This window comes from Protopterus annectens, chromosome 5.part0 (assembly GCF_019279795.1).
Source record: "Protopterus annectens isolate FY-2018-M chromosome 5.part0, PAN1.0, whole genome shotgun sequence".
NCBI classification, from domain to species: Eukaryota; Metazoa; Chordata; order Ceratodontiformes; family Protopteridae; genus Protopterus; species Protopterus annectens.
Genome location: NC_056735.1, coordinates 751,980,991 through 752,002,023, shown reverse-complemented (window position 1 = coordinate 752,002,023; position 21,033 = coordinate 751,980,991). Strand labels below are relative to the sequence as shown.

The 21,033-nt window shown below is 39.4% G+C and overlaps 1 protein-coding gene across 2 annotated transcripts in view; it reads right to left on the bottom strand.

The window, feature by feature from the left end:
• Nucleotides 1-21,033, bottom strand: part of AASDHPPT (aminoadipate-semialdehyde dehydrogenase-phosphopantetheinyl transferase) — an 871,134-nt gene that overhangs the window by 210,896 nt on the left and 639,205 nt on the right. For both annotated transcript variants that reach the window (XM_044072600.1, XM_044072601.1), the window contains exon 4: nucleotides 4,362-4,523. In XM_044072600.1, coding sequence (XP_043928535.1) covers nucleotides 4,362-4,523 — 162 coding nt within the window. The remainder of the gene's footprint in view (nucleotides 1-4,361; nucleotides 4,524-21,033) is intronic.

Here is a 21,033-nt window from a genome sequence, read left to right as displayed (position 1 = left end):
CTGTCCCTGTCGACAAGAATAAGAGGAAGAAGGGATAGGGTCCAACAGGAGTCGGGACAGATCTAAACTCTGTGCATGCACCAGTTGTCTTGGTCCAGCCAAGGCCCTCTCCACAGCCTTGCAAACCAAATCAACCAATGGAGCTGAGGGAAAACAACCCATAACAGCTGAACTGGTAGTCTTCTTGAGTCCAAAGGTGGATGGCTCCGAGGAGGACCTTGGAACTGAGCCATCCAGGGCTGAAGCCACATGTGGTAAAGACTGCTCTGAAAACCTCAGAGCAGACTCCACTGTCGGTGCCTCAACTCTGATGCTCTGGCTCTTGGACTCTACTCAACTCAAGTACACTGGCAAAGAGAAAGTGAAGGAGAAGTTGAAGTCACCAGGGCTATTGGGTCTAAAGTTGGTACCACAAGGGGGTTGGATCCCACATTCATTGACTCCAAAAGTAGAGATGGCATCAGAAGTAGTATGGCCAGAGTTGAAGGGACTGATCTCAGTCCTTTCCTGGAGGATGGATCTGGGAGGACTCCCCACTGAATCTTAGTTCTCAGAAATGTCTTTATCATACTGTTAACATGTAGCTCTACAAGGTTTCTAGTAGACCAAATAGATTTCAAAAATGAAGCTATCAAAGTAGAACTTGATGGGATTTTTTGAAGACTCGGGGAGTGAAGACAGGCTAATTGGCCTTAGAGAAAAATAAGTTTTCAGAGAGGAAGTTCAGATCCTAGAAGCAGTAGGATCTTACTTGCTTAGATGTCTTAGGTACCAGACCCACAACAGCACAGGGGTCCAGAGACATTTTTTTTTGGTTTGTGAAGTCATCGTTCTTGTATCTTTTCTAGCTGATTATCCTTTGGCCTGTCTCTCTATTTTTGGACCCTGACTGAGGGTGATGGAGCCCTTTCAAAATTATTTTCTCTTTCCTTCCTTGGTGAGCCCTTCTGCTGAAAGCAGCACAAATACTGCAGGTGTCCTAACAAAAAGCACACTACGTCTATGAACTATGTTAAATATATGACAGTAATCCTAACACCATCAGTTCTCAGCAAGAATCCTAATATCTAAAGGAAGGTACAAAATTTTAACTTATCATGAAATCAGGATAGAGCTCTCTGCCAACATGTCTGGTTAAGCAGGAGAGGGAAACTGTGGGTATGGGAGAAATCAGAACTCTCGGAGCCAATACTATGTCATAAGGTGCCGAGGTCAGATCTGACTAGATCTGACAACCCACAAATTGAATCAGATGAAAATAGACAACACTGAATCTGTCTGGCCATTAGTCCTGGTGTTCCTGGCTTGGACTTGAAGACATCATCAAAGATGCAAACCGTGTCCCATGATAGACTGACCCTGTTGATGTTTGCATTCAGTAATGTCCCCAGGAAGACCATCTTATGGCTGGGGCTCAGGCTGGATTTCTGTTTGTTAAGAGTGAACTCCAGCATGGCTAGACAGTGTAGTCCATCATCCTCTTCATTTTCTCCTGGAACTGGGTCTGAATCAGGCAGTTGTTCAAGAATGGGTTAATGTGGATGCCCTTGGTCCTGCAGCGAGTTATCATTGGGGACAGGCATTTTATGAAAACTCTGGGTGTAGTAGTTAAAGCAAAGGGAAAGGATATAAACTGATAATGATGACCACCTGCCAGAAACCTCAGATACTGACAGTAATGTGGAGGTATGAGTCCAGTCCTTGTGATACAGAATAACAAGGAATGGGAATTTGGCCCCAGGGAGGCATCATCAAAGACATCAAAGGAGGGCTTCTTGTACTCTACGGAAGCCATCATGGATGTCTTTGAGGCTATCTCAAAGACATCCAAGAGGGCTTTCAGTACTAGAGGGAAAGATGCTAGTTTAGGGGCCCAGTTCCAGAACATCCATAGCCATTTTCTGGGAGGATAAGGCCTCTAAGTTTGCCTCTGGAAATATTCCTCATCAAGTAAAGGGTATCTGCAAATGACAAATCCTCTGGGGCTGAGTTTGAGATTAGAATGTCTTCACTGTACATGCAATATGACAAGGGGAAAGACATTGTGGATTTATACCCCAGATCCTTCACCTTTGCATTCAAAAAGGAAGAGAAGGAGTCATATTTTCTCATAATAGAGGTTTCTGTTTTTCCTTCATTTGGACACCTGGCACAGGCAGTTGGCTGGATCCAGGCTGAAGGCTTTGTAAGAACTGAAAGAAGCTCTGAGTTAGCATAGTTCAATCATAGGAGGGCTACAGGACTAGACATGGGCTGGTTCCCCACAATAAAGAAGAAACTTAGTTTTGGTAGAGGCCTGTACCTCAGAAGTTTGGGGCATGGAATGGTGGGTGGCCACTGGGTATCTTTAGGGCATGAAATGGTGGGTGGCCACAGGGTATCTTATCTCTGAACATTATGGTGATACCAAATGGTTCTAGCATTCTCAGACATACTCCTCAACAATAACCAAGTGGATACTGCCCTCTAATTGCACAATAGTAAAGTGCTGCTCAGTGACCAAATTCTGACAGGGGTCAGCTGCCTAGCTGAGTTTTCAGTGCAGTGAGATGTAGTGAAGGCCAACAGCATGGTGGCTTCTGAAGCAGAATCACCACAAGAATCAGCTGCTGTGGGCATTAGGACCATAGGCTAATCAACTACCTCCATACAGCCGACATCTTTGAATTTACAGCCCCCTGACAAATGATATTCCAGGATCTCCATGGACTACTTTGGACCTGAAATCTCTGTCTTCTTCCTTTTTAGAGAGACATCTGAGTCACCAGTTTGCTGCAACTCCAAACACATCAAGTTTGTCGTGTGAACTTCTCCTTGGTCAGATAAGCCTGAAAGGCCTTTTGCCTCAGCGTAAGAGTATTAGACCTACATTTCCAGTTCACATTCACTAACAATGCCAACATTCAACATGATTAGAAAAGATCCCCTATTGGGGGCACTTTATGTCCTGCTCTTTAATCATGAGCTAGAACTGATGAACATATGAATATAATTTCTGTTAGCATTCAAGAATGTGGCAAGAAAGAACTGAAGATGGCCTGGGTGGACACCACTTTAATACCAGGTAGTTGAATACATCAGAGATATGGAGATGTCAAGTCTGGCACTGGGAAAAGGGTTTGCTCAGTTCTGAAGGTCTGGGGGGATTACTGGACCTTAACCATGGATTTTCTCTAGGGGTGACTGCAACAGTGATCCAGAGGAAGATCTTCAAAATATCACACTGTGCAGTTTTATGACAGAAAAAAATAGCTGGACATTGAGTGACAGTCAAAGAACATACTGATGACATTAAATACACAATGTAATATAGCTCAGTGTTTAAAACTTTCAGTGAGTGTACAACAGGTTAAAAGTTCTTGTTTTGCATACTGAACATGGTACATATTAATGTAAGGGATAAGACTGAGATAATGAATTACTTATGTTGAAATCTAAATGGTTAGTCTTACTGCATACTTATACACTGGTTGAATGACTGGTTCTTAGTGACTGGTTCTTAGTGAAACTATCAATAAAGGTTAAGAAGCTTGATAAGTAGTGCTTTGTTTTTTTCAATTATGCAGAGTTTATGGTTATCATCTAAATGGCAATTGGTTATTTAACTGTTTTTAAAGGGTATTGGTTTTAACAGTTTGATTAACTTATGCATGATGAAAAGCTTCATTATAATAAGTTCTGTTGTTAAACCTAAACCATGAGACACACACATAAACATATACACTGCTGTCTGTGTGAATGAAGTACATATGTGCATATTTTGTGTGTGTGTTTGTATATATATATATATATATATATATATATATATATGTATGTATGCAGAATTCACAACAGTTGGTCAAATCATTGTTTCATTAAAAACAGGAATCAACTGTAATATTTCACTGATTCACTGCTTTGTCAAAACCCGTAAGTGTAAATGAACAGGAGTGCAAAACAGTGGGAGTGAGAAATTTTCTCCTTACCTCCACTGTTGTGCTGTCTCCGACCTGGCACATTTAGAGATGACGGGGTACGGAGAGTCAGAGGTGTGTATGTTTTGTTTTTTTTTTGACAGCTTGGCCATACAGTGCTATACTTTTACTGGAATAGGTTCTGAAAAATATTTTCAATGAAATGCCATAAAATCACACACATGCACATAAAAGCAGACAAAAATAAATGCTCCATTCATATTGTAGCAGATACTTAAATGTTCTAACAAAATTACAAATGTTGTTAAATTCATATTGTGTCAAAGTCCTAAAACAGTGGAAAGCATTCCTGTTACTTTTATATATTTTGTCAACTTTGTGGAGAGAGACAGAGCACTAGAGTATTAACATTTGTGGACACATGACTGATAGATATAACATTCTTACTTCAAATGCCCACTCTTCTTCATGTTCTCCATCCAGAAACATAGCTGTCTCTTTACAGACCTGTTCAGTGTTTATGCGTAACGGTGACACATGAAATTCAATTCTTTGCAAATTAAATCCAACACCAACTCCAACAGCTTTTATAAAGCTTTCCTTTAGTGCCTAAACATAAGATTAAAAAGAAAGACACAGTGCTTTACACTATAACAAAAATATTAATGTATGAAATATGTTATTTAATTACTGCAACTTGTGTGCGTTCACATGTCAAAAGCCCTTTTTAGTACAAAACCAAGAAGAAAAGCTCTACAAGTTAGCCTACTACATGGAGTTACTCTTCAAATACATCATCAGCCTACAGATACAATTTTCAAATGCCAGGTTACAGTGGATCACTTTATGACTGGAGGAAAAAAGATGCTATCTAAAGAGTTATACCACACTGTGTCCTGACGGTATGCTTCAAAACAGTAACTCCCATATCTTGTGTTACTTTTTGAATTGGTTACTTTTTGAATTAACACAGTCCCCCACCTACAAAATCCCCTAACAAGATTTTGTGTGGTTCTAGTTTGGATTTAGGTAACATATTTTTCTGATTCCACTGTAAAATGTTCAAGGGAAGGTATAAGATTTAGCAAGGAGAGTGTTTTTTTATTTACTTGCAAGTTCAAATAAGGAAATTCTCATGCGACTCTGCCAAAATGTTAATGCAGCATTAGCCTTTACAGCAATACACACATTTCCACTGTCAAGAAATAAAGGTTTAATACAACTGTAACACATTTCCACAGCAGCAAATGTAGTTACATATTATTTGGGGCATTTTGTTTTTACATATTACACCTCAATGAAAAGGGCAAGTACACGTCAACTTTTTTCACCTTTATCTTTCAAATAACTACCTACACATACTTGTTGATCTCATATAGCTCCAGTATAGCTAGCTTACTTTTTATGCAACTTCTTTCAGCCTTCTCCACACTACTACATGAGTGAATTCCAAACCAAGGGCAATGGGGAAGTTTATAACAGATTTCAAAGCCTTCTTGAACATTCTAAAGGATGTACAAATCCTTAAATTGGATGATAAACAGTTCAGAGTTTAGTGGTAGATACACTGTAACCATATCCAAATTATGTTGGGTAGAGGGAACAAAAAGTAGATTACACAGGATTAGACAGCTCTGTAAATTTATGGAGTCAAGAAGGATTAGCAAATTGCTGGATTCACATACTTGGGCACAGACTATAGGAAATTCAGTGGCTTTGAGTGTGAATCCCAGATTTTAACCCATCAGCACAGTTTCTTGTTAAGGTAAATATAATTTTTGCTGTTACTACTCATACACTCCTTTAGTACGTACATCAGTTTTAACAATGTTTTTTTTATTCTGTTATAACAATGTTATTTATTGGCTGCAATACTGATTTGTTTAGTTTAATCTGCATAGCAAGATTTATTCCTTGCAAATCAGTTCATCTGCTTGTAGTTAATTTTTATTAATGAAATCAAAAAAATAAATTACTGCTCAAGACCAAAACCAAGCAGACGACATGCAATGAGTCTCTTCAGACCAAAATCATGTAAAAGGTGGCAAACAGCAAACAACAAGTCTCTTCAGACCAAGGATATATGAATAGTCACCAAAATCATATAAACGGTGACAAACAGCATACATCAAGTTTCTTCAGACCAAGGATATACGAGTATTCCAAATCAAAAACGTAGAAAACTCTTGAATTCTTTTAAAAAACATGTCTTTTATTAACAGATATCTGGTGAGCTCTTTCACCAAAGTGGCTTTTTCAAACCATAAAAGTGTAGAGCAGTTTAAGACACACCTTATATATCCTTGTTTCCCGCCTTTCCCTAATCTAGAGAGTCCAAAAAATACAGGCCTTTGCTCTATTCTGACTTCCTGAAAGTTCCTGTGTTGCTCTTTCTGGGAGGGAGATTGCTCTGTTTCACCAGTGCAGTGGGGGAGCTTGCAGCAGCCTATCTATCCCTGGAGGAGTGTTCCCAGCATCTGGTAGTGGTCTGGTACTGGCTGGGCCATACCTCTTTCTAGCTCCAAAAACTTCCTGTAAACCTGTTTTTTTTATTTTTTTATGCGCTTGTTTTGGCAAGCTTACTTCCTGTGGTCCTGCAGAGTGGTGCTAGCAGAGAGGAGCCATTAGAGTGCAACTCCAAGTGTTTTTTTGGCTTACTACCTGCTAACCCTGTCCTATCTTAGCTTGCTAATAAAATATTTCTTGTTCTTGCTGTTTTAAAACCTTAAATTGCTTTGCACCTGCACTTTGAAGTTTGTCCTTGTAAGTTGTTTTGTTTTGTGCACTTTTTAAGTTTGTGCTAGCCTGTGTGTTATATTTTACTACATTTCCTGCTATTTGTTGAAAAAATTATCCTTGTTTCATCTTTTCTGACCTAGAGTAGTCCAAATACAGGCTTTGCTTTATTCTGACTTTTGAAAAGTTCCTGTGTTTGTCATTCTTTCTTTTGGGAGGGAGCTTTTCTTTTTCTTTTGGCAGTGGGAGGCAGTGGGGAGCTTAGAAGCCCCTATTATCCCCTTCCAGGAATCTGGTAGTCTGCGAGAATTTGGCCAATTTAAAAAGTTATCCTTGTTTCCCATCTTTCCTGACCTAGAATAGTCCAAATACAGGCTTTGCTGTATTCTGGACTTTGAAAAGTCTCCTGTGCCATTTTTTTCTTTTGGATAGAGGAGTTCACTTTGTTCACCAGGGGCAGTGGGGGAGCTGGGAGCAGGCTATCTGGAGTGGAGGAGTGTTCCCAGCACAGGAATCTGGTAGGTTTTGGGCCAATTTACCAGCTTTCTTTCTCTTTCTCAAGTCCCCGCCTGTATAAAAGCCCGCTTTGGCTGCTTTTATGCATGTGCATAGTGCTTCCAAATCGCAGCCCAGCCGCTTATTGGGTTTGAGCTGAACTGATGATCTTCTCATAATAATAAACACCCTATTCCTATGCTAAAGCCTAGCACTTGCTCACTAAAGCAATTATATAAGTCTAAAAAAAAAAATACCTAAAAACTCCCCTCACAAACTTAAACTGGTTGTTTGTTTCCCATTTTTTCTTTTTTTTCAATTATAAAAATACTTCCAAAGCATCATCAGTCCTCATCTATCTCCCAATCCATCTAGAACTCTTGGGTGAACTTGGAGTGCAATGTTACAAATGGCCTTAATGTACAATGTTCCAACTCCTCTCCTAAACACAACAACACCCATGTGAGAGATGCAACCATATAGCCAACCAAAGGTGGCTCTCTTAACTCAGTACTCGGCAACCAGTCAGGACCAGAAGGAAACCACACCAGTCTCACTTCACTACCTATAGACATACCACGACCACAAAACCAGCAAAACATACGAAAAAAAACATACTTGACATTAAATAAAACAAAGAAAAAATAACCCAAACCTCCAACAGAGACCTCAACCGCTACACCCAAAACAACAAAGACAAAACAACAACAACACAGCACACAAGCCGGAACAGTCACAAAAGCAGCCCTTAAGGCTAAACAACACACCTGAAACAACACACCACCTCCACTCATTTGCGACTCTACACTGCCCCGCTGGCACCTGAAGTTGAACAAGGAGTAGGGACGTGAGCTGCCTATCGTTAGGAGCATGCTTATGGATCACTGCACATATACCAAGCACTCAGGTCACTCCACAGGCACTCAGGTCCCCTGCTGTGTGTGATGACCTGGAGACTGGGGAGTATCAATATTTGTCAAAGATACCCACACTCCAGGTTGGTGCACAGCACGAAGCATCAGAGACTATCCATGTGCAACTAACAGTGGGTAACTAGTTTCCAGTTTATAGCTACAGACCACACCTCCCCAAACCAAGGAACCCAGACCTCACCACTGAGCCTTCTGAAAAACACTCCCAAAATCCAAACACCATCGTATACACGGTGACTTCGTGAACTACCCAAGACTAGGGAGCATTACCCTAGCTCAAAGGTAACACCTTCTACTTATAAAATTTATAAACTAAATTAATTCATGCAAACCTGTTACCACCCAACCACAGGGAAACTACAAGATGACCATCACCACCATCAACATGGGGACTCTATGCTCCAGACCAGAAGTGATCCCCCAGACCCCACTGGTCAAACATCCTCACTGGTATATTCACATCCCACAATCCACCCCATGCCCAGAAACAGTGAAAACAACACAGCATCAATGGGACCAGACGGAAGTCCCGCCAAGGCCTACATGAACCCAAGAGAGAGCAAAACCAAAACCTAACTAACTACTCATCAATCTCAGCCTTACCACAGGATACCCAATACAGCAGTAGAAGCAAACAGTGGTCTCTCCACAAAGGTGGTGCTCTCAACGATCTCTGGAAACTATCGCCCATAAGTCTTCACTAGCTTGGTCTGCAAGCTATGGAAAGGATCATCATGGACCTTTATAAATAAAGATATTGGGACCTACAGACACTGGATCCTACTAGAGTCGGCTTGTCATATCCTTCCTTTAACTCTTTGAATTTTTTTTTAAACAAACCTCTTTTTCCTTTTCACAAGGGAAGGTGGTCCACACAGCCTACTCACAAGCACTAGTAAAGCCTTCAGCAATACCCCCCCCACTGGCATATAAGCTAGCCCACCAGCTTAAATATAAACCTCATGGTCACAAACATGGCAAACTAACTGGCTCAGAAACAGAACTGGCATGGTTACTGGCAGGGGGAAGGAACTCAACTCCAATGGAGTTAAGCAACTCAGTTCAACAGTGCTCAGTCTTGGGACTCGGTATCGGTCGGATATTCTCCTCGAGGCAGGCCGGAAGAACATAATATAGGCTAGCTCAGATGACTGCTGGCACCCCAAGATAGAACTCCATCCGACACAGGCATCCTCCAAAAAGGCCTCATAGAAACAGACAACTGGGCTGGTGCCAGAGCCATGGCTCCAAGCTAACTGCAAAAGTGTATACCCAAGTTGATAGCAATCTCTCATTTGACAACCACATTTTATAGCCCACATCCCTCATCAGGCCCATAATTGAGACATGCCCTTTTTTTGGGATGTACCCTACCAGACACCTGCAACTGGAAAGACCTTCACTCTGGAATAAAATCCCAGTCAGGGTTAGCAGAGTCCTCATTTGACTCTCTCTCAAGAGAATCTTGATGAGTGGATACCTTCTATATGTATATATATATATATATATATATATATATATATATATATATATATATATATATATATACAAGAACATCTTCAATTACTTTTTAAAATAAAAGAATGACATCATAATTGAGTAATATGCATGTTGGATAGGCAATGAATAAATAAAGGTGTATACTTATACAAAAGGTTATAAATGACTAACATATTTAAATAAAAACCAAAAGTAGCTCAAACACCTATACTATATAAAAAAGACATCACTAAAACATAAAAGATATGCATATGTATATCAGACAGAGTTGAACCACAATTATAACAATTTATTATAAAATAAAAATATATATAAATAATAAGAATGTGGAAAAAATATATTTAAAAAATTATTTAAAACGGAACCTCCTACTTAGTCTTAAAGGGACCTTATCATTAAGACCAGGAAAAACATGTGCTTGCAGTCTGATAATCCAACTGGTTTCATTTCTTTCAGTATGATTCCTAAGGTCCCCACCCCTCAAACTAGGTGTATTAATGTATATAACTAGAAATTTAAAAGTATGTGAATCATTAGTTTCTAATACATGTTTAGACAACGCATTGGTGGTCGACTGGACACGGATCTGATATAAGTGCTCCCTCACTCTGTCCTTAAGCCTTCTATCGGTTTTACCAACATAGAAGGCAGGACAAGAGGAACAAGAAGCAAGGTAGACTACATGTTCCATGTCACAACTAGCACTGACATCAAAACTTAAAAATTGAGATGTATTGGGATGTATGAACATGTTCGAAGTACATATAAATGAACAAAAATTGCATTTATTGCAAGGTTTAGTACCCAAGTGATTTTTACTTTCATGAAAAGAATTAACATATGTATAACATAAAAGTCTATGTAAATTATTTTTATTTTTAAATAAAAACTGTGGGTATTCACCAACAATTTCTTTGATATTTGGGTCAACTTTTAAAACATTCCAGTGTTTACACAAAATATCTCTGGTCTGATAGAAGTCATGTGTGTAAAATAATGAAATTTTTTGTGTCAAAGCATTAACATTGGTAGTATTCCTTTCTATAGTGTGATATTCATTGCCTTGTTCTGAAAACTATGGGTATGCCCTGTTTAGTCTAAGGTTCTCAATATACTGAAAGCCTACATTAATTTCGTCTGCTCTATATTTCCTTATTAACAATCTATCACGAAGGCTTGCCAATTCTGTCTCAAAATTACTTTGCATAGGATTTAACCTGGATGCCCGAATTGCCTAACCTTTAATAATATTAGTGAATACATATTTAGGATGCATACTTTCTCTATGTAGTAGTGTATTTTTATAGCAAGATTTTCTATATACACCTGTATTAAGTTTGCCATTACTTAAACGTTGAATAAAGACATCCAGAAAAGGGGATACTACTGGTTGGAACTGTCAGAGTGAATTTCAAGAAACTAGTGAATGAATTCATTTGTTCAAAGAAACTGCTAAATTCATCCTTACTTCCAGTCCAGAGAAAAAACAAATCATCCACAAAGCGTCTATAAAATATGACATATTTCTTGTAATGGGGCGAAGAGAAAAGCTTTTGTTTTTCCCACAAGGCCATAACAAGGTTGGCGTAACTACTGGCACAAGATGTGCCCATGGCCACGCCATCCCTTTGTAGGAACAATTCATCATTAAAGAAAAAGATATTATTCTCTAACACTGTCTCTAGCAACAGGCATATAAAATCTGTCTTGGTGGGTTTCATATCTGTGTAGTGTGCTAAATACTGCTGGACACTAACTATACCTAGTTGGTTAGGAATATTCGTGAAAAAGGACTTAACATCCATTGTCACTAACAGATAAGGAGAATTATCTGGGATATTTACAATTTCCTTATATAGATCCAACAAAAATTTTATGGAATCCCTGAAGATGAATGGATTCAAATCTACTACTGGTCTTAACATTTTCTCTACATACACTGATAAGGGTTCAGTAACCCAACCTCTACCTGCTACGATGGGTCTCATTGGTGGATGTAGGGGATCTTTATGAACTTTGGGTAAACCTTGCATAGTTGGAATTAGTGGATTTTCAACCCATAAAAAGTCATACATTTCAGTTGTAATTGTCCCACTTCTAATCAAATCATCCAATGTATTATATACCCTTAAAACATGTTCTTGGACAATTTGCATGTTTATGGGTGTATAGAATACAGTGTCACTCAGCAATTCTTTCATATAACAATTATAAGCATCTCTATCTAACACTACAACTGGGCCACCTTTATCAACTTGTGTGATTGAAATATTCCTATCGTTCTTAAGATTGTTTAAGGCCTTTTTCTGTCTAAGGGTTAAATTGCCTTTTTTAAAATGAGCAGAGGGTTTTTTTTACTGTAGAATAGATATCCACTTCAACCATTTTACAAAACGCACCCACTAGTGGATGCAAATTAGGAACAAATACACTAGGTTTACGAAATTGTACTGGTTGTGTGTTCCTAGCATCATTATTAAACAGTAACTTTAATTGTAAGTTGCTATCAAACAACTTAATATCTAAAATAGTATCTATCATATTACTCTTAGTAGTAGGTATGAAATAAAGTCCTTTATTTAGGACTTCTAACTCATACTTATCTAAAGGTCTATGTGAAAGATTCCACACTAAGTTATTGTCATTTTCTCCCACATTTTCTTCAAAGTGGGTTCCTTTAACTCCCCTCCTGGGGCTTTCCTTTTTTGCCTTCCCCTGCTCATGGAGCGGCTTCTTCCTCTGTTGTGTGTATTGGAAATTGGGAAAGGAGTAGGATGTTGGACTGAACTAGAGGTATCAGGGTGTATAAGCATTTTTCTACGAACTACTGGTTCGCTATCTGATAGTGTATTGGTAGCAGGCAATTCAGAATTATGTCTGCTTTCTAGGGCAGATTCAACACGGTTAGCTTTTATATACAAAAAAGTGTTACAACTGATCGAAAACACAAATGACTGCACATTTGATAGAAACATGTGTAAGGTAGAAAATGACTGCTGGTTTGTTTTTTGATCATAGAAATTACAATTAGAAATGCAAATTAGTGTTTATAAGTATGTGTGCATTGCTAATGTCCACCATTATGTTATATCTCTATCTCTAAAAGTTTGCATTTGTGCATCTGCAGTGATTTACTGTGTCAGGAGTTTTTTCTCTGCAGGTGTGTGTGGAGTTAGAATATTTAATTAAGGGGGTGTGGGGGATGCAGGATGGCTTGCCCTGTGCAAAAAAAGTAGTTTTGGAAAAGTATTGCTGTATATGAAGGTTTGGATGAAATGTGATTCAGCTGTGTTTTAGATTAAATTTGTATTAGAGTAATTTTTAGATGATTTTGTGATTAGATACAAAGTGCTTTAGATACATCATTACAAATTCATAGCTCTCTCTGAAGGTGTACAGAACAAAAGGTAATAGCATGAGACAACCACTTGGAAACTGTCTATTTTGACATTGGTTGTCCCTTTTACCTACCCTTGTAGTTAATGAATAGTTGATCAAAATGCCTGGAGGTTTTACTTCTATCAATACACTATCTGAGCTGTCTGTAGGTACCAGAAAATGCAATATTCTTTCTCCTTCATTTTTATGCTCTGGAAGGAAGATGGGGAGATGAAACATTTGCATTATTTAAACTCTGAAACCAGTTTAGCCATAAATGAAGCATATGATCTCAAAGATATTCTATTTTTATAAAAAATAAGAAAAAGGTTGATCCGCTTGTATCTCAGATTCTCTTCTCGCAGAGGTCAGAGCAGTAAGTAACACTGCTTTTCAAGTTAATAAACTCAGTTCAGCCTGTTAAGCTTTTTTTTTTTTTTTATTATTTTGGAAGTGTTTTTACATTTAGTACCTGTTTGTCCTTCATGGTTCAAGTGGAGAAAGTGTTAGTTTTTCTAAAACAAAATTGCAAGGAAGATGTCACCTGCCTTCCATGTGGATGAATATTCAAAACCCCTTTCAGAAACTGCTTGACTTGAGACTTGTTAGAAAGGGTGAATCTGTGGGCATACATGCAGAAATGCCAAAAAGATGCCTCAATAGAAGACTAAGAAAAGCCAGAGGATAGTAACTCACCCAAACATTGTAGAATCAGAGGTAAATGGCCCTTAAAATTATCCTGGCTCTTACTACAGCATCAACTGGAAAATCTTTTCCATTAACCCACATGAATTTCTAGTAGCACATTTCTTTGTCTCCTTTAATACCTGCTGCACATTCTCAGAACAAAAGTACCTAAAAGTTATTAAAATTCTATTGTCCAGGTGGCCAAATGAAAATATTTCAGGTTGGGATATATCACAACCCCTGTCTTGTACAAGCAAGTCCAATCTGTGCGCAAGACTGGGGCAACTGCTCTTGCTCATTTTCAAATGAAGGGAGGGTAGGTTGGGTAGAGGGTGAAAGGAAGACCGTTGTTCTGAGCACAGGCCCCTGCCCACCAGAGAAACTCTGCCCTTATACAGGGGATCAGATGTACAGAGGTCTCTAGAGGTTGTGACTGCTGACACCAAAGGTTCTTTAGGTACTACTGGCCAAAGGAATTAGGAGGATGCAAGATGCCATGTAGCCCAAGGCTGCAGGAACTTCCTCGCAGTGAGGTGACTTCTGTAAACCAGCTATGTAAAGTAGAGAGGCAGGAAGCTCTGCTTTTCTGGGGATAGAAAGGCCATTTGGGATGCTGTGTCCAGCAATGTTCCCAAGAAAATGATCTTCCTGGAGGGTGTTTGCCTTGATTTCTTCTCGTTGATGGTGTACCCTAACGAGGTTAGGAGGGTTTTGCAAAGAGGAGGTCCCTGAGGAGCTTTTCTTTGCTATCTGCCTGAATGAGGCAGTCATCCAGATAAGGGTAAATTTGTATATTTTTCTGTCTGCAAAAGGTTATGGCCGGGGCTAAGTATTTGGTGAATACCCTGGTAGCAGTAGATAAGCCAAAGGGTAGCGCTGAGAACTGAAAGTGTTGAGAGCCTGCCCTGAAACGAAGGAATTTCCTGCAGGATTCCCTTATGGGGATGTGGAGGTAGGCATCTTTTAGATCTAGGGTAACTAACCATGCATTTTTTGTCAGCATAGTCAGCAGCTGCTGCAAAGTTAGCATTTTGAATTTGGGGACCACCAGGAAGGTGTTCAGAATGGAAAAATCCAGGATGGGGCACCAAGTGCCCTCTTTCCTGGGAACAAGGAATAGTCTGGAATAAAAGCCTTGGCCTGTTTGATTTGAGGGGACAGGTTCTACTGCCCCTTGGGAAATGAGAGTTTCGACTTATTTCAATGTCTCTGCCTACTGATTTGGAGGCAAGTCTGGGTACCCTCTTGGAACTGGGAGTTTGTTGAAGGAGAATATGTATCCCTGAAAAATGATCTTTAAGATCCATTGGTCCTTTGTTACAGTAAGCCAATTTCCGTTGCAGAGGGAGAGCTTTCCTCCTAGTTTTTTGAGAGTGAAAAGTGGGCAGAGAGGGAGTCATTGAGAGTTTTTGCCATAGAGGGATGGCTTAGAACTCCCTGCCACTGTTGGGTTCTCTGCTGTCCCTGGGATAGGAATCTGGGTGGTCGGTACCTGCAGAGCTTGCCTTGCTCCTGTTAGCTAGGTGCAGGAAAGGACCCGTGTTTTGAGGGAAAATTCCTGCTGAACCTAGGAGGTTGTACCTGAAGGAAATCTTTTACTGTTTGCATAGATTTTGCTTTGTCTTCTATCTTTTTAACCACCTCTTCTGCTTTTGATCCAGACAAGCGGTCCTTATCCAAGGGTGCATCAAGTAATTTAGAGTTGACATGATCAGGGAGAGGTTGCTCCTTCAACCATGCATGTCTCCTAATGACAGACCCTGACACTGCTGCCCTGCTTGAGGCTTCTAGGGCATCATTATCCACCGTGTAATGAGTATTTAGCCACTTGACAAGTAGAGTGCAGTAAATCTGCTAACTCTTTCGAAATGGCACAGTCAGGAAAGGTTGAAATATTTTGCTTTAATAGTTCCAAAGTGTGTTGATGATATTTTAACATGTGGAACTGACAGCTGAGTGCTGTGATAGCTAGGGTTGCAGAGGTGTATACTTTTTTACCCCATCTGTCCAGAGCTCTGGAGTCCTTGTCAGAAGGAGTAGGATTCTTTGCAGAACTAGCCTTAGCTTCTTTTGGGCCCTGTGTAATGACCTCCGGGTCTGCAGCAGGATTTCTGCACAGGTATTTGTGAGAATCTGGAACTCTGTAATACCCTGTCAGGTTTTCTGGGAGCAGGTGGGAGGGCATCAGGAGCTAAACTGGATTAATGGAAGATATCAACAACCACCTCTAAGATTGGAGGGATGGCCAAGGGTCTGTGCTGGGGCAGGCCTAGAAACTCTCCTCATAAGCAGTCAGAGGTTGTTGTTCCTCTTTAAAATCTGAATAATCAGACTCTTTAAAATCCTGTTCTGTCAGTGTTTCAGGAGAAAGGTCTCTTTTCCTTTTAGAAGAAGTGACCTGACTACCCCTGATAAGGTCCTCCGCCATTTCAAGCATTTCAGCTTGGGGTGGAGGAGCAGGAGTAAAAAGGTGGCTAGAGGTAGTTTTCTTAGGAGTGGCCTTGCCTCTGGGCCTAAGAGTATCCATCAGTTTGAGAGCAATGGTAGTCAGAAGAGAAGACGTTTTTTGTCTAGAATCGGTAGTTCGGAGAGAATCAAGAGTCGGGTACGACAACAGTGGAGTCTTTACCCGCAGGGCAACAACTGGAAGCAACAGGGGCAGAGGTTCGGGCAGCAATCCAGAACGAGGAGATGATTGAGGTGACTGCTGACAAACTGAGTGTTATTTTCAATTCAAAAAAAGATTTTAAAGTTTATAATTACACGGATGTTTGTATTTCAACACAACACGCTGATTTGCTTGGTAAAGGTTACAATTATGTAGCTAGTAATAGATGTGATGTTAGTGAGTTTATTTGTGATCTTAAACTGTATGCACGTAGACTTAATTTGAAGTTTATGCACAGAAATGGCAGGGATGCTTTTAATGATGATAACAATTGTTTGAGAATGTCTAGTACTTTAACCCTGAGCTTCATTTTGCTATTAAAGCTTTTGAAAAAATTTGTGAAATGGATTTCCGGCATTTTTTTAGGTAAATGTATTGTGGATGGCAATGTTACTGAAGTTGAAAAAGATCTTTTGAATGAATTAAGAAGCAGGGATCTGAGAGTTATGCACCCAGATAAAGAGGGAGGGGTGGCTGTTATGTAAAAGGATTGCTATGTGCAAAAATTATTGTATAGTAACACCTATACCGAAGCATCCTTGAATGAAGTAAATATTGCCTATCACAAGATAGACAGTGACCTTATGGACATGTTTACACAGGATCAGTTAGACATTGATGAATATAATTATATGTCTACGGATGTACCTAAAACGCCTGTGATTTTTGGGATCCCTAAAATCCATAAGGATTTGGCCAAACCCCCACTTAGACCCATTGTGGCTTGTAGTTGGTCCAAAACTAGCTATGTGGCTAAGTATTTGGACCATAAGTTGAAGGAAAGGGTCATGGCTATCCCACACCTTTGCCGGGACCCTTGGCATTTTTTGACCAAGTGTAATGATTTAGACACGGTTAAAGAAGATATTATTTTCTTAACTATTGATGTTAAGGATCTTTACAGTTGCATTCCACAAGAAACTGGTTTAAACTGTTTTTATGATTTTTTACATGAAGAATTTGGGTTACCCCAAGACAGTAATAACATCTATACGCAACTGATGGAAATAGTGCTAAAAAATAACTATATTTATTTTGAGGGGAACTATTTCAAGCAATTGTTAGGGGTGGCTATGGGTTCAGCCTGTGGACCTCTTTTTGCAAATATAGTCATGGCTTGGTGGGAAAAACATCATCTTTTTCCCTCTTCATGTTATACTAATACTGCATTATATTTGAGGTATCTGGATGATTTATTTATTGCCTTGAAGGGATCAGTGGAAGGTATACTGGAATTTATGGATTATATTAATGGTAGTACTACATTTTTAAAATTTACATATACTTATGATAAAGTTAGGATACCTTATTTGGATGTGTTGTTACATAAAATTGAGGGTGGTTCTTTAAAATCAACACTATATAGAAAACCAATGTATTCAAACAGTATATTATATTTTAGTAGCAACCACCCCATGCATGGAAAACGAGGTATTATTAAAGGGCAGTTGGTGAGAGTGGCCTGGATGGTGTCCAATCAGTCTGAGTTCTTAGAGGAATGTGATTACTTGTGTCAAATGTTTATGGACAGGGCCTAACTGAGGCATTTGATAAATAATATAAAGAAGGAGGTGATTGATAAATGTGTAAGGGGATTTTATAAATCCATTTGAATGGTATTGATGGAAGTCCTTTGGGGATGGTGGAAGCAGGATCTGGACCCAGGATGGAAGGAAACATGAATGGTGATGGTAGGACCCCAATGCAAAGGGTTGGGGGCATACCTAGGGGGTCTGGGGTAAGTGATGAGCCCTCATGCCCGTTTGTCTCTACCTTTTCAAATGATAGTTATGTTATGCAGGAAATTGTGAATAAGAACTGGCCTATTCTAAAAAGTGATCCAGTTATGGAGGCCTTGTTTGGTGAACATCCAGAATTTGTGTATAGGAGAAGTAGAAATATTAAAAATATTTTGAAACAGGTTAAGGATATAACTATACAAGGTAAAATGAATTCTTGTGGAATGTGTAACCACTGTAAACACATTTTGGTTACATCTAAGATTAAGGTAAGTGACAGGGAGATTGTTATTAAGGGTAAATTTAGTTGTTGCACACAGGGTGTAGTATATGCCGCTTTGTGTTGGAAAAACCCAACGCTAGTTATCTCAGTGGATATATGAATACCTATATGACATCTGTCGGTGTGACGACAATAATGCCTTATATAGGCATATTAACAAATTTCCTGATCATGGGTTTAAGTTTGTGGTCTTGCAGCAGGTGAAACAAGGGGACAGAGGTGGTCCTTGGAAGTTGTTTTTGGAAGAAAAAGAAACCTGGTGGCAGATTTTTCTTAATGTTCATGTTCCCCCGGGTCTGAATGATGCCATTTCTATTAGTAGTAAATTGAAGCTTAGGGTGTTAGATAAAATAAATAAATATATATATATATATATATATATATATATATATATATATATATATATTCAAGTATTATTTTTAGTTTTTTACTGTGTTTATTCTGATCAGTTGGTTTGTATTTTTAGTAATTAATATATATATATATATATATATATATATATATATATATATATATATATATATATATACAATTGTATTTTATCATTTTCATCAATTTTTATGGTGAAAAAAATGTTTATGATGTATTCATTAACTTTATGAATTAATGCGGTGTTTATTTAAAATTTAAATTGTGACTTAATTAGTGAAGAGGGGGTAATTTAATTATTATGGGTGTGCTTTGTTAATATAAAAGGTGGGCAGTTGCAAGGTAAATTTGTCTGATGAAGTTTGGTCATTGTGCCTTATGAAAGTGATTACATTTACCTGTTTTTACTGGGTCTTTACAGTAAAAAGATTTTATTTGTGGATTTCAGCAGTGTGGCTCATTTTTTTTGTTTTTACTAGTTGGAACGTTCTTTTTTGGTGCAGAAATCTTGGGATTCCCAGTGGAAATGTTCCTTGACGGTGTGAAGGGTTTCCCCAAAGGAAAGATCTTCTGGATGGGAGGCAGAAGGAATTGATTCCTCTGCATCTGAATCCTCATAAGCAATCAGAGGTTGTTGTTCCTTTTCAAAATCTGAATAATCAGACTCTTCAAAATCCTGTTCTGTCAGTGTTTCAGGAGAAAGGTCTCTTTTCCTTTTAGAAGAAGTGGCCTGACTACCCCTAATAAGGGTGATAAGGTCCTCCGCCATTTCAAGCATTTCAGCTTGGGGTGGAGCAGCAGGAGTGAAAAGGTGGCTAGAGGTAATTTTCTTAGGAGTGGCCTCGCCTCTGGGCCTAATAGTATCTATCAGTCTGACAGCAATGGTAGTCAGAAGAGAAGACGTTTTTTGTCTAGAATCGGTAGTGCGGAAGACCTCCTCGGAAGCTGGTGCATGTGTCGCAGTTCCGGACCCAAGGCAGAGGCAACCAAAGGCTTGGAAGATGAAGAAAATTTCTGCGGCATATCAGACTCAGAAAGGGTCTCAGTAGAGGCCTGTGAAGGCACCAAACTGGGCATCAGGGGCTGTGAAGGCACCTCACTGAATTCCGGAGAACTGATGACCTGCTTAGCCTTGTGTGATCTGTCTCTATCTTTATCCTTACATTTTTTCAGAATGTCTATGGGGACTGTTGGCTGATGGATCCATTTCGGAATGCGAAGACAGAAGATGAAAATACCTGCCTACAATAAGAGCTCTACGATGAATGGTTCTCGCATTAAAGATGGCACAGAACTGGCAATGGGGAACATTGTGGTCTGGGCCTAAACAAGTGATGCAGTATGAATGGCAGTCTCGGTGTGGTATTTGCTTTCCACAGGCGAGACAATTGTTAACATTTTAGACATCGGTTAGTGCAAGAGAAAAGGATCCCCAACAGGGTACTTACCTTTAGAGGTTTTCCAGCTGTAATTCAAACTCTGGTAGTGACTGACCGGCACACTTGCAAACTACTTCTGCTACGGCCTCCATGGCAAGAAAGGCTGATGTAATGGTGTCAGCTGACTTCCTTTATAGTACTGACAACCTGACGTCAGACAGCAAGCAACAGCAGCCGACGCAGAAAAATATTGACTCTGGTATTTGGGCGGGCCGAGGGCTACCACAGCAGGGATAACCCAGAGGTGATGACTGCAACGGTGAAACATGAAGAACATCAAGTAGTTGTTACAGTTTAGACCACACATGGAGTGTTACTGCATTAAAGAGAGATTGGGACAAATTGATCCCCTCCCCCAACACTTTGCATCCAGGGCAGTATCCCCTGTCACCCTGCCCTTCCAATGCTACTGCTGATTTTTTACAGTTCTGTTGAATTCTTCCTCAACCCTGACCCCCCTACCTTGAAGTCCACCCCTTATGGTAATTTAACTAGTGTCCTCTTTTATTACTACTGTCAGTAAGCAGAAAATTGTCATCTATGTTAGTTATTCCAGCACTTTTCCCTTCACTGTATTCCAGGGATCCATAATAGTGAATGCCCACCAATCCAAGCAGTACTGCTCTTGAGCTAACTTCTCTTACTATAAATTGTCTCTGGGAACTCCTTCCAGTCTCATCTGCTTGGAATGACTGGACCAAGATCAAAATGGAACGTTCCTCCCCTCAGATTGCTAAAGTTCAAGTTCCTTTCTTATCTTTTTGCCTGCTTAGAGCACAGTGCACTACTTAGAAGGTTTACCTTTTTTCCCCACATTTCTTTTAAAATCTATTCTAGTATACAGAGCCTTTCCACAAATTCACTTCATTAGCATTCATTTAGTACCCTTTCTA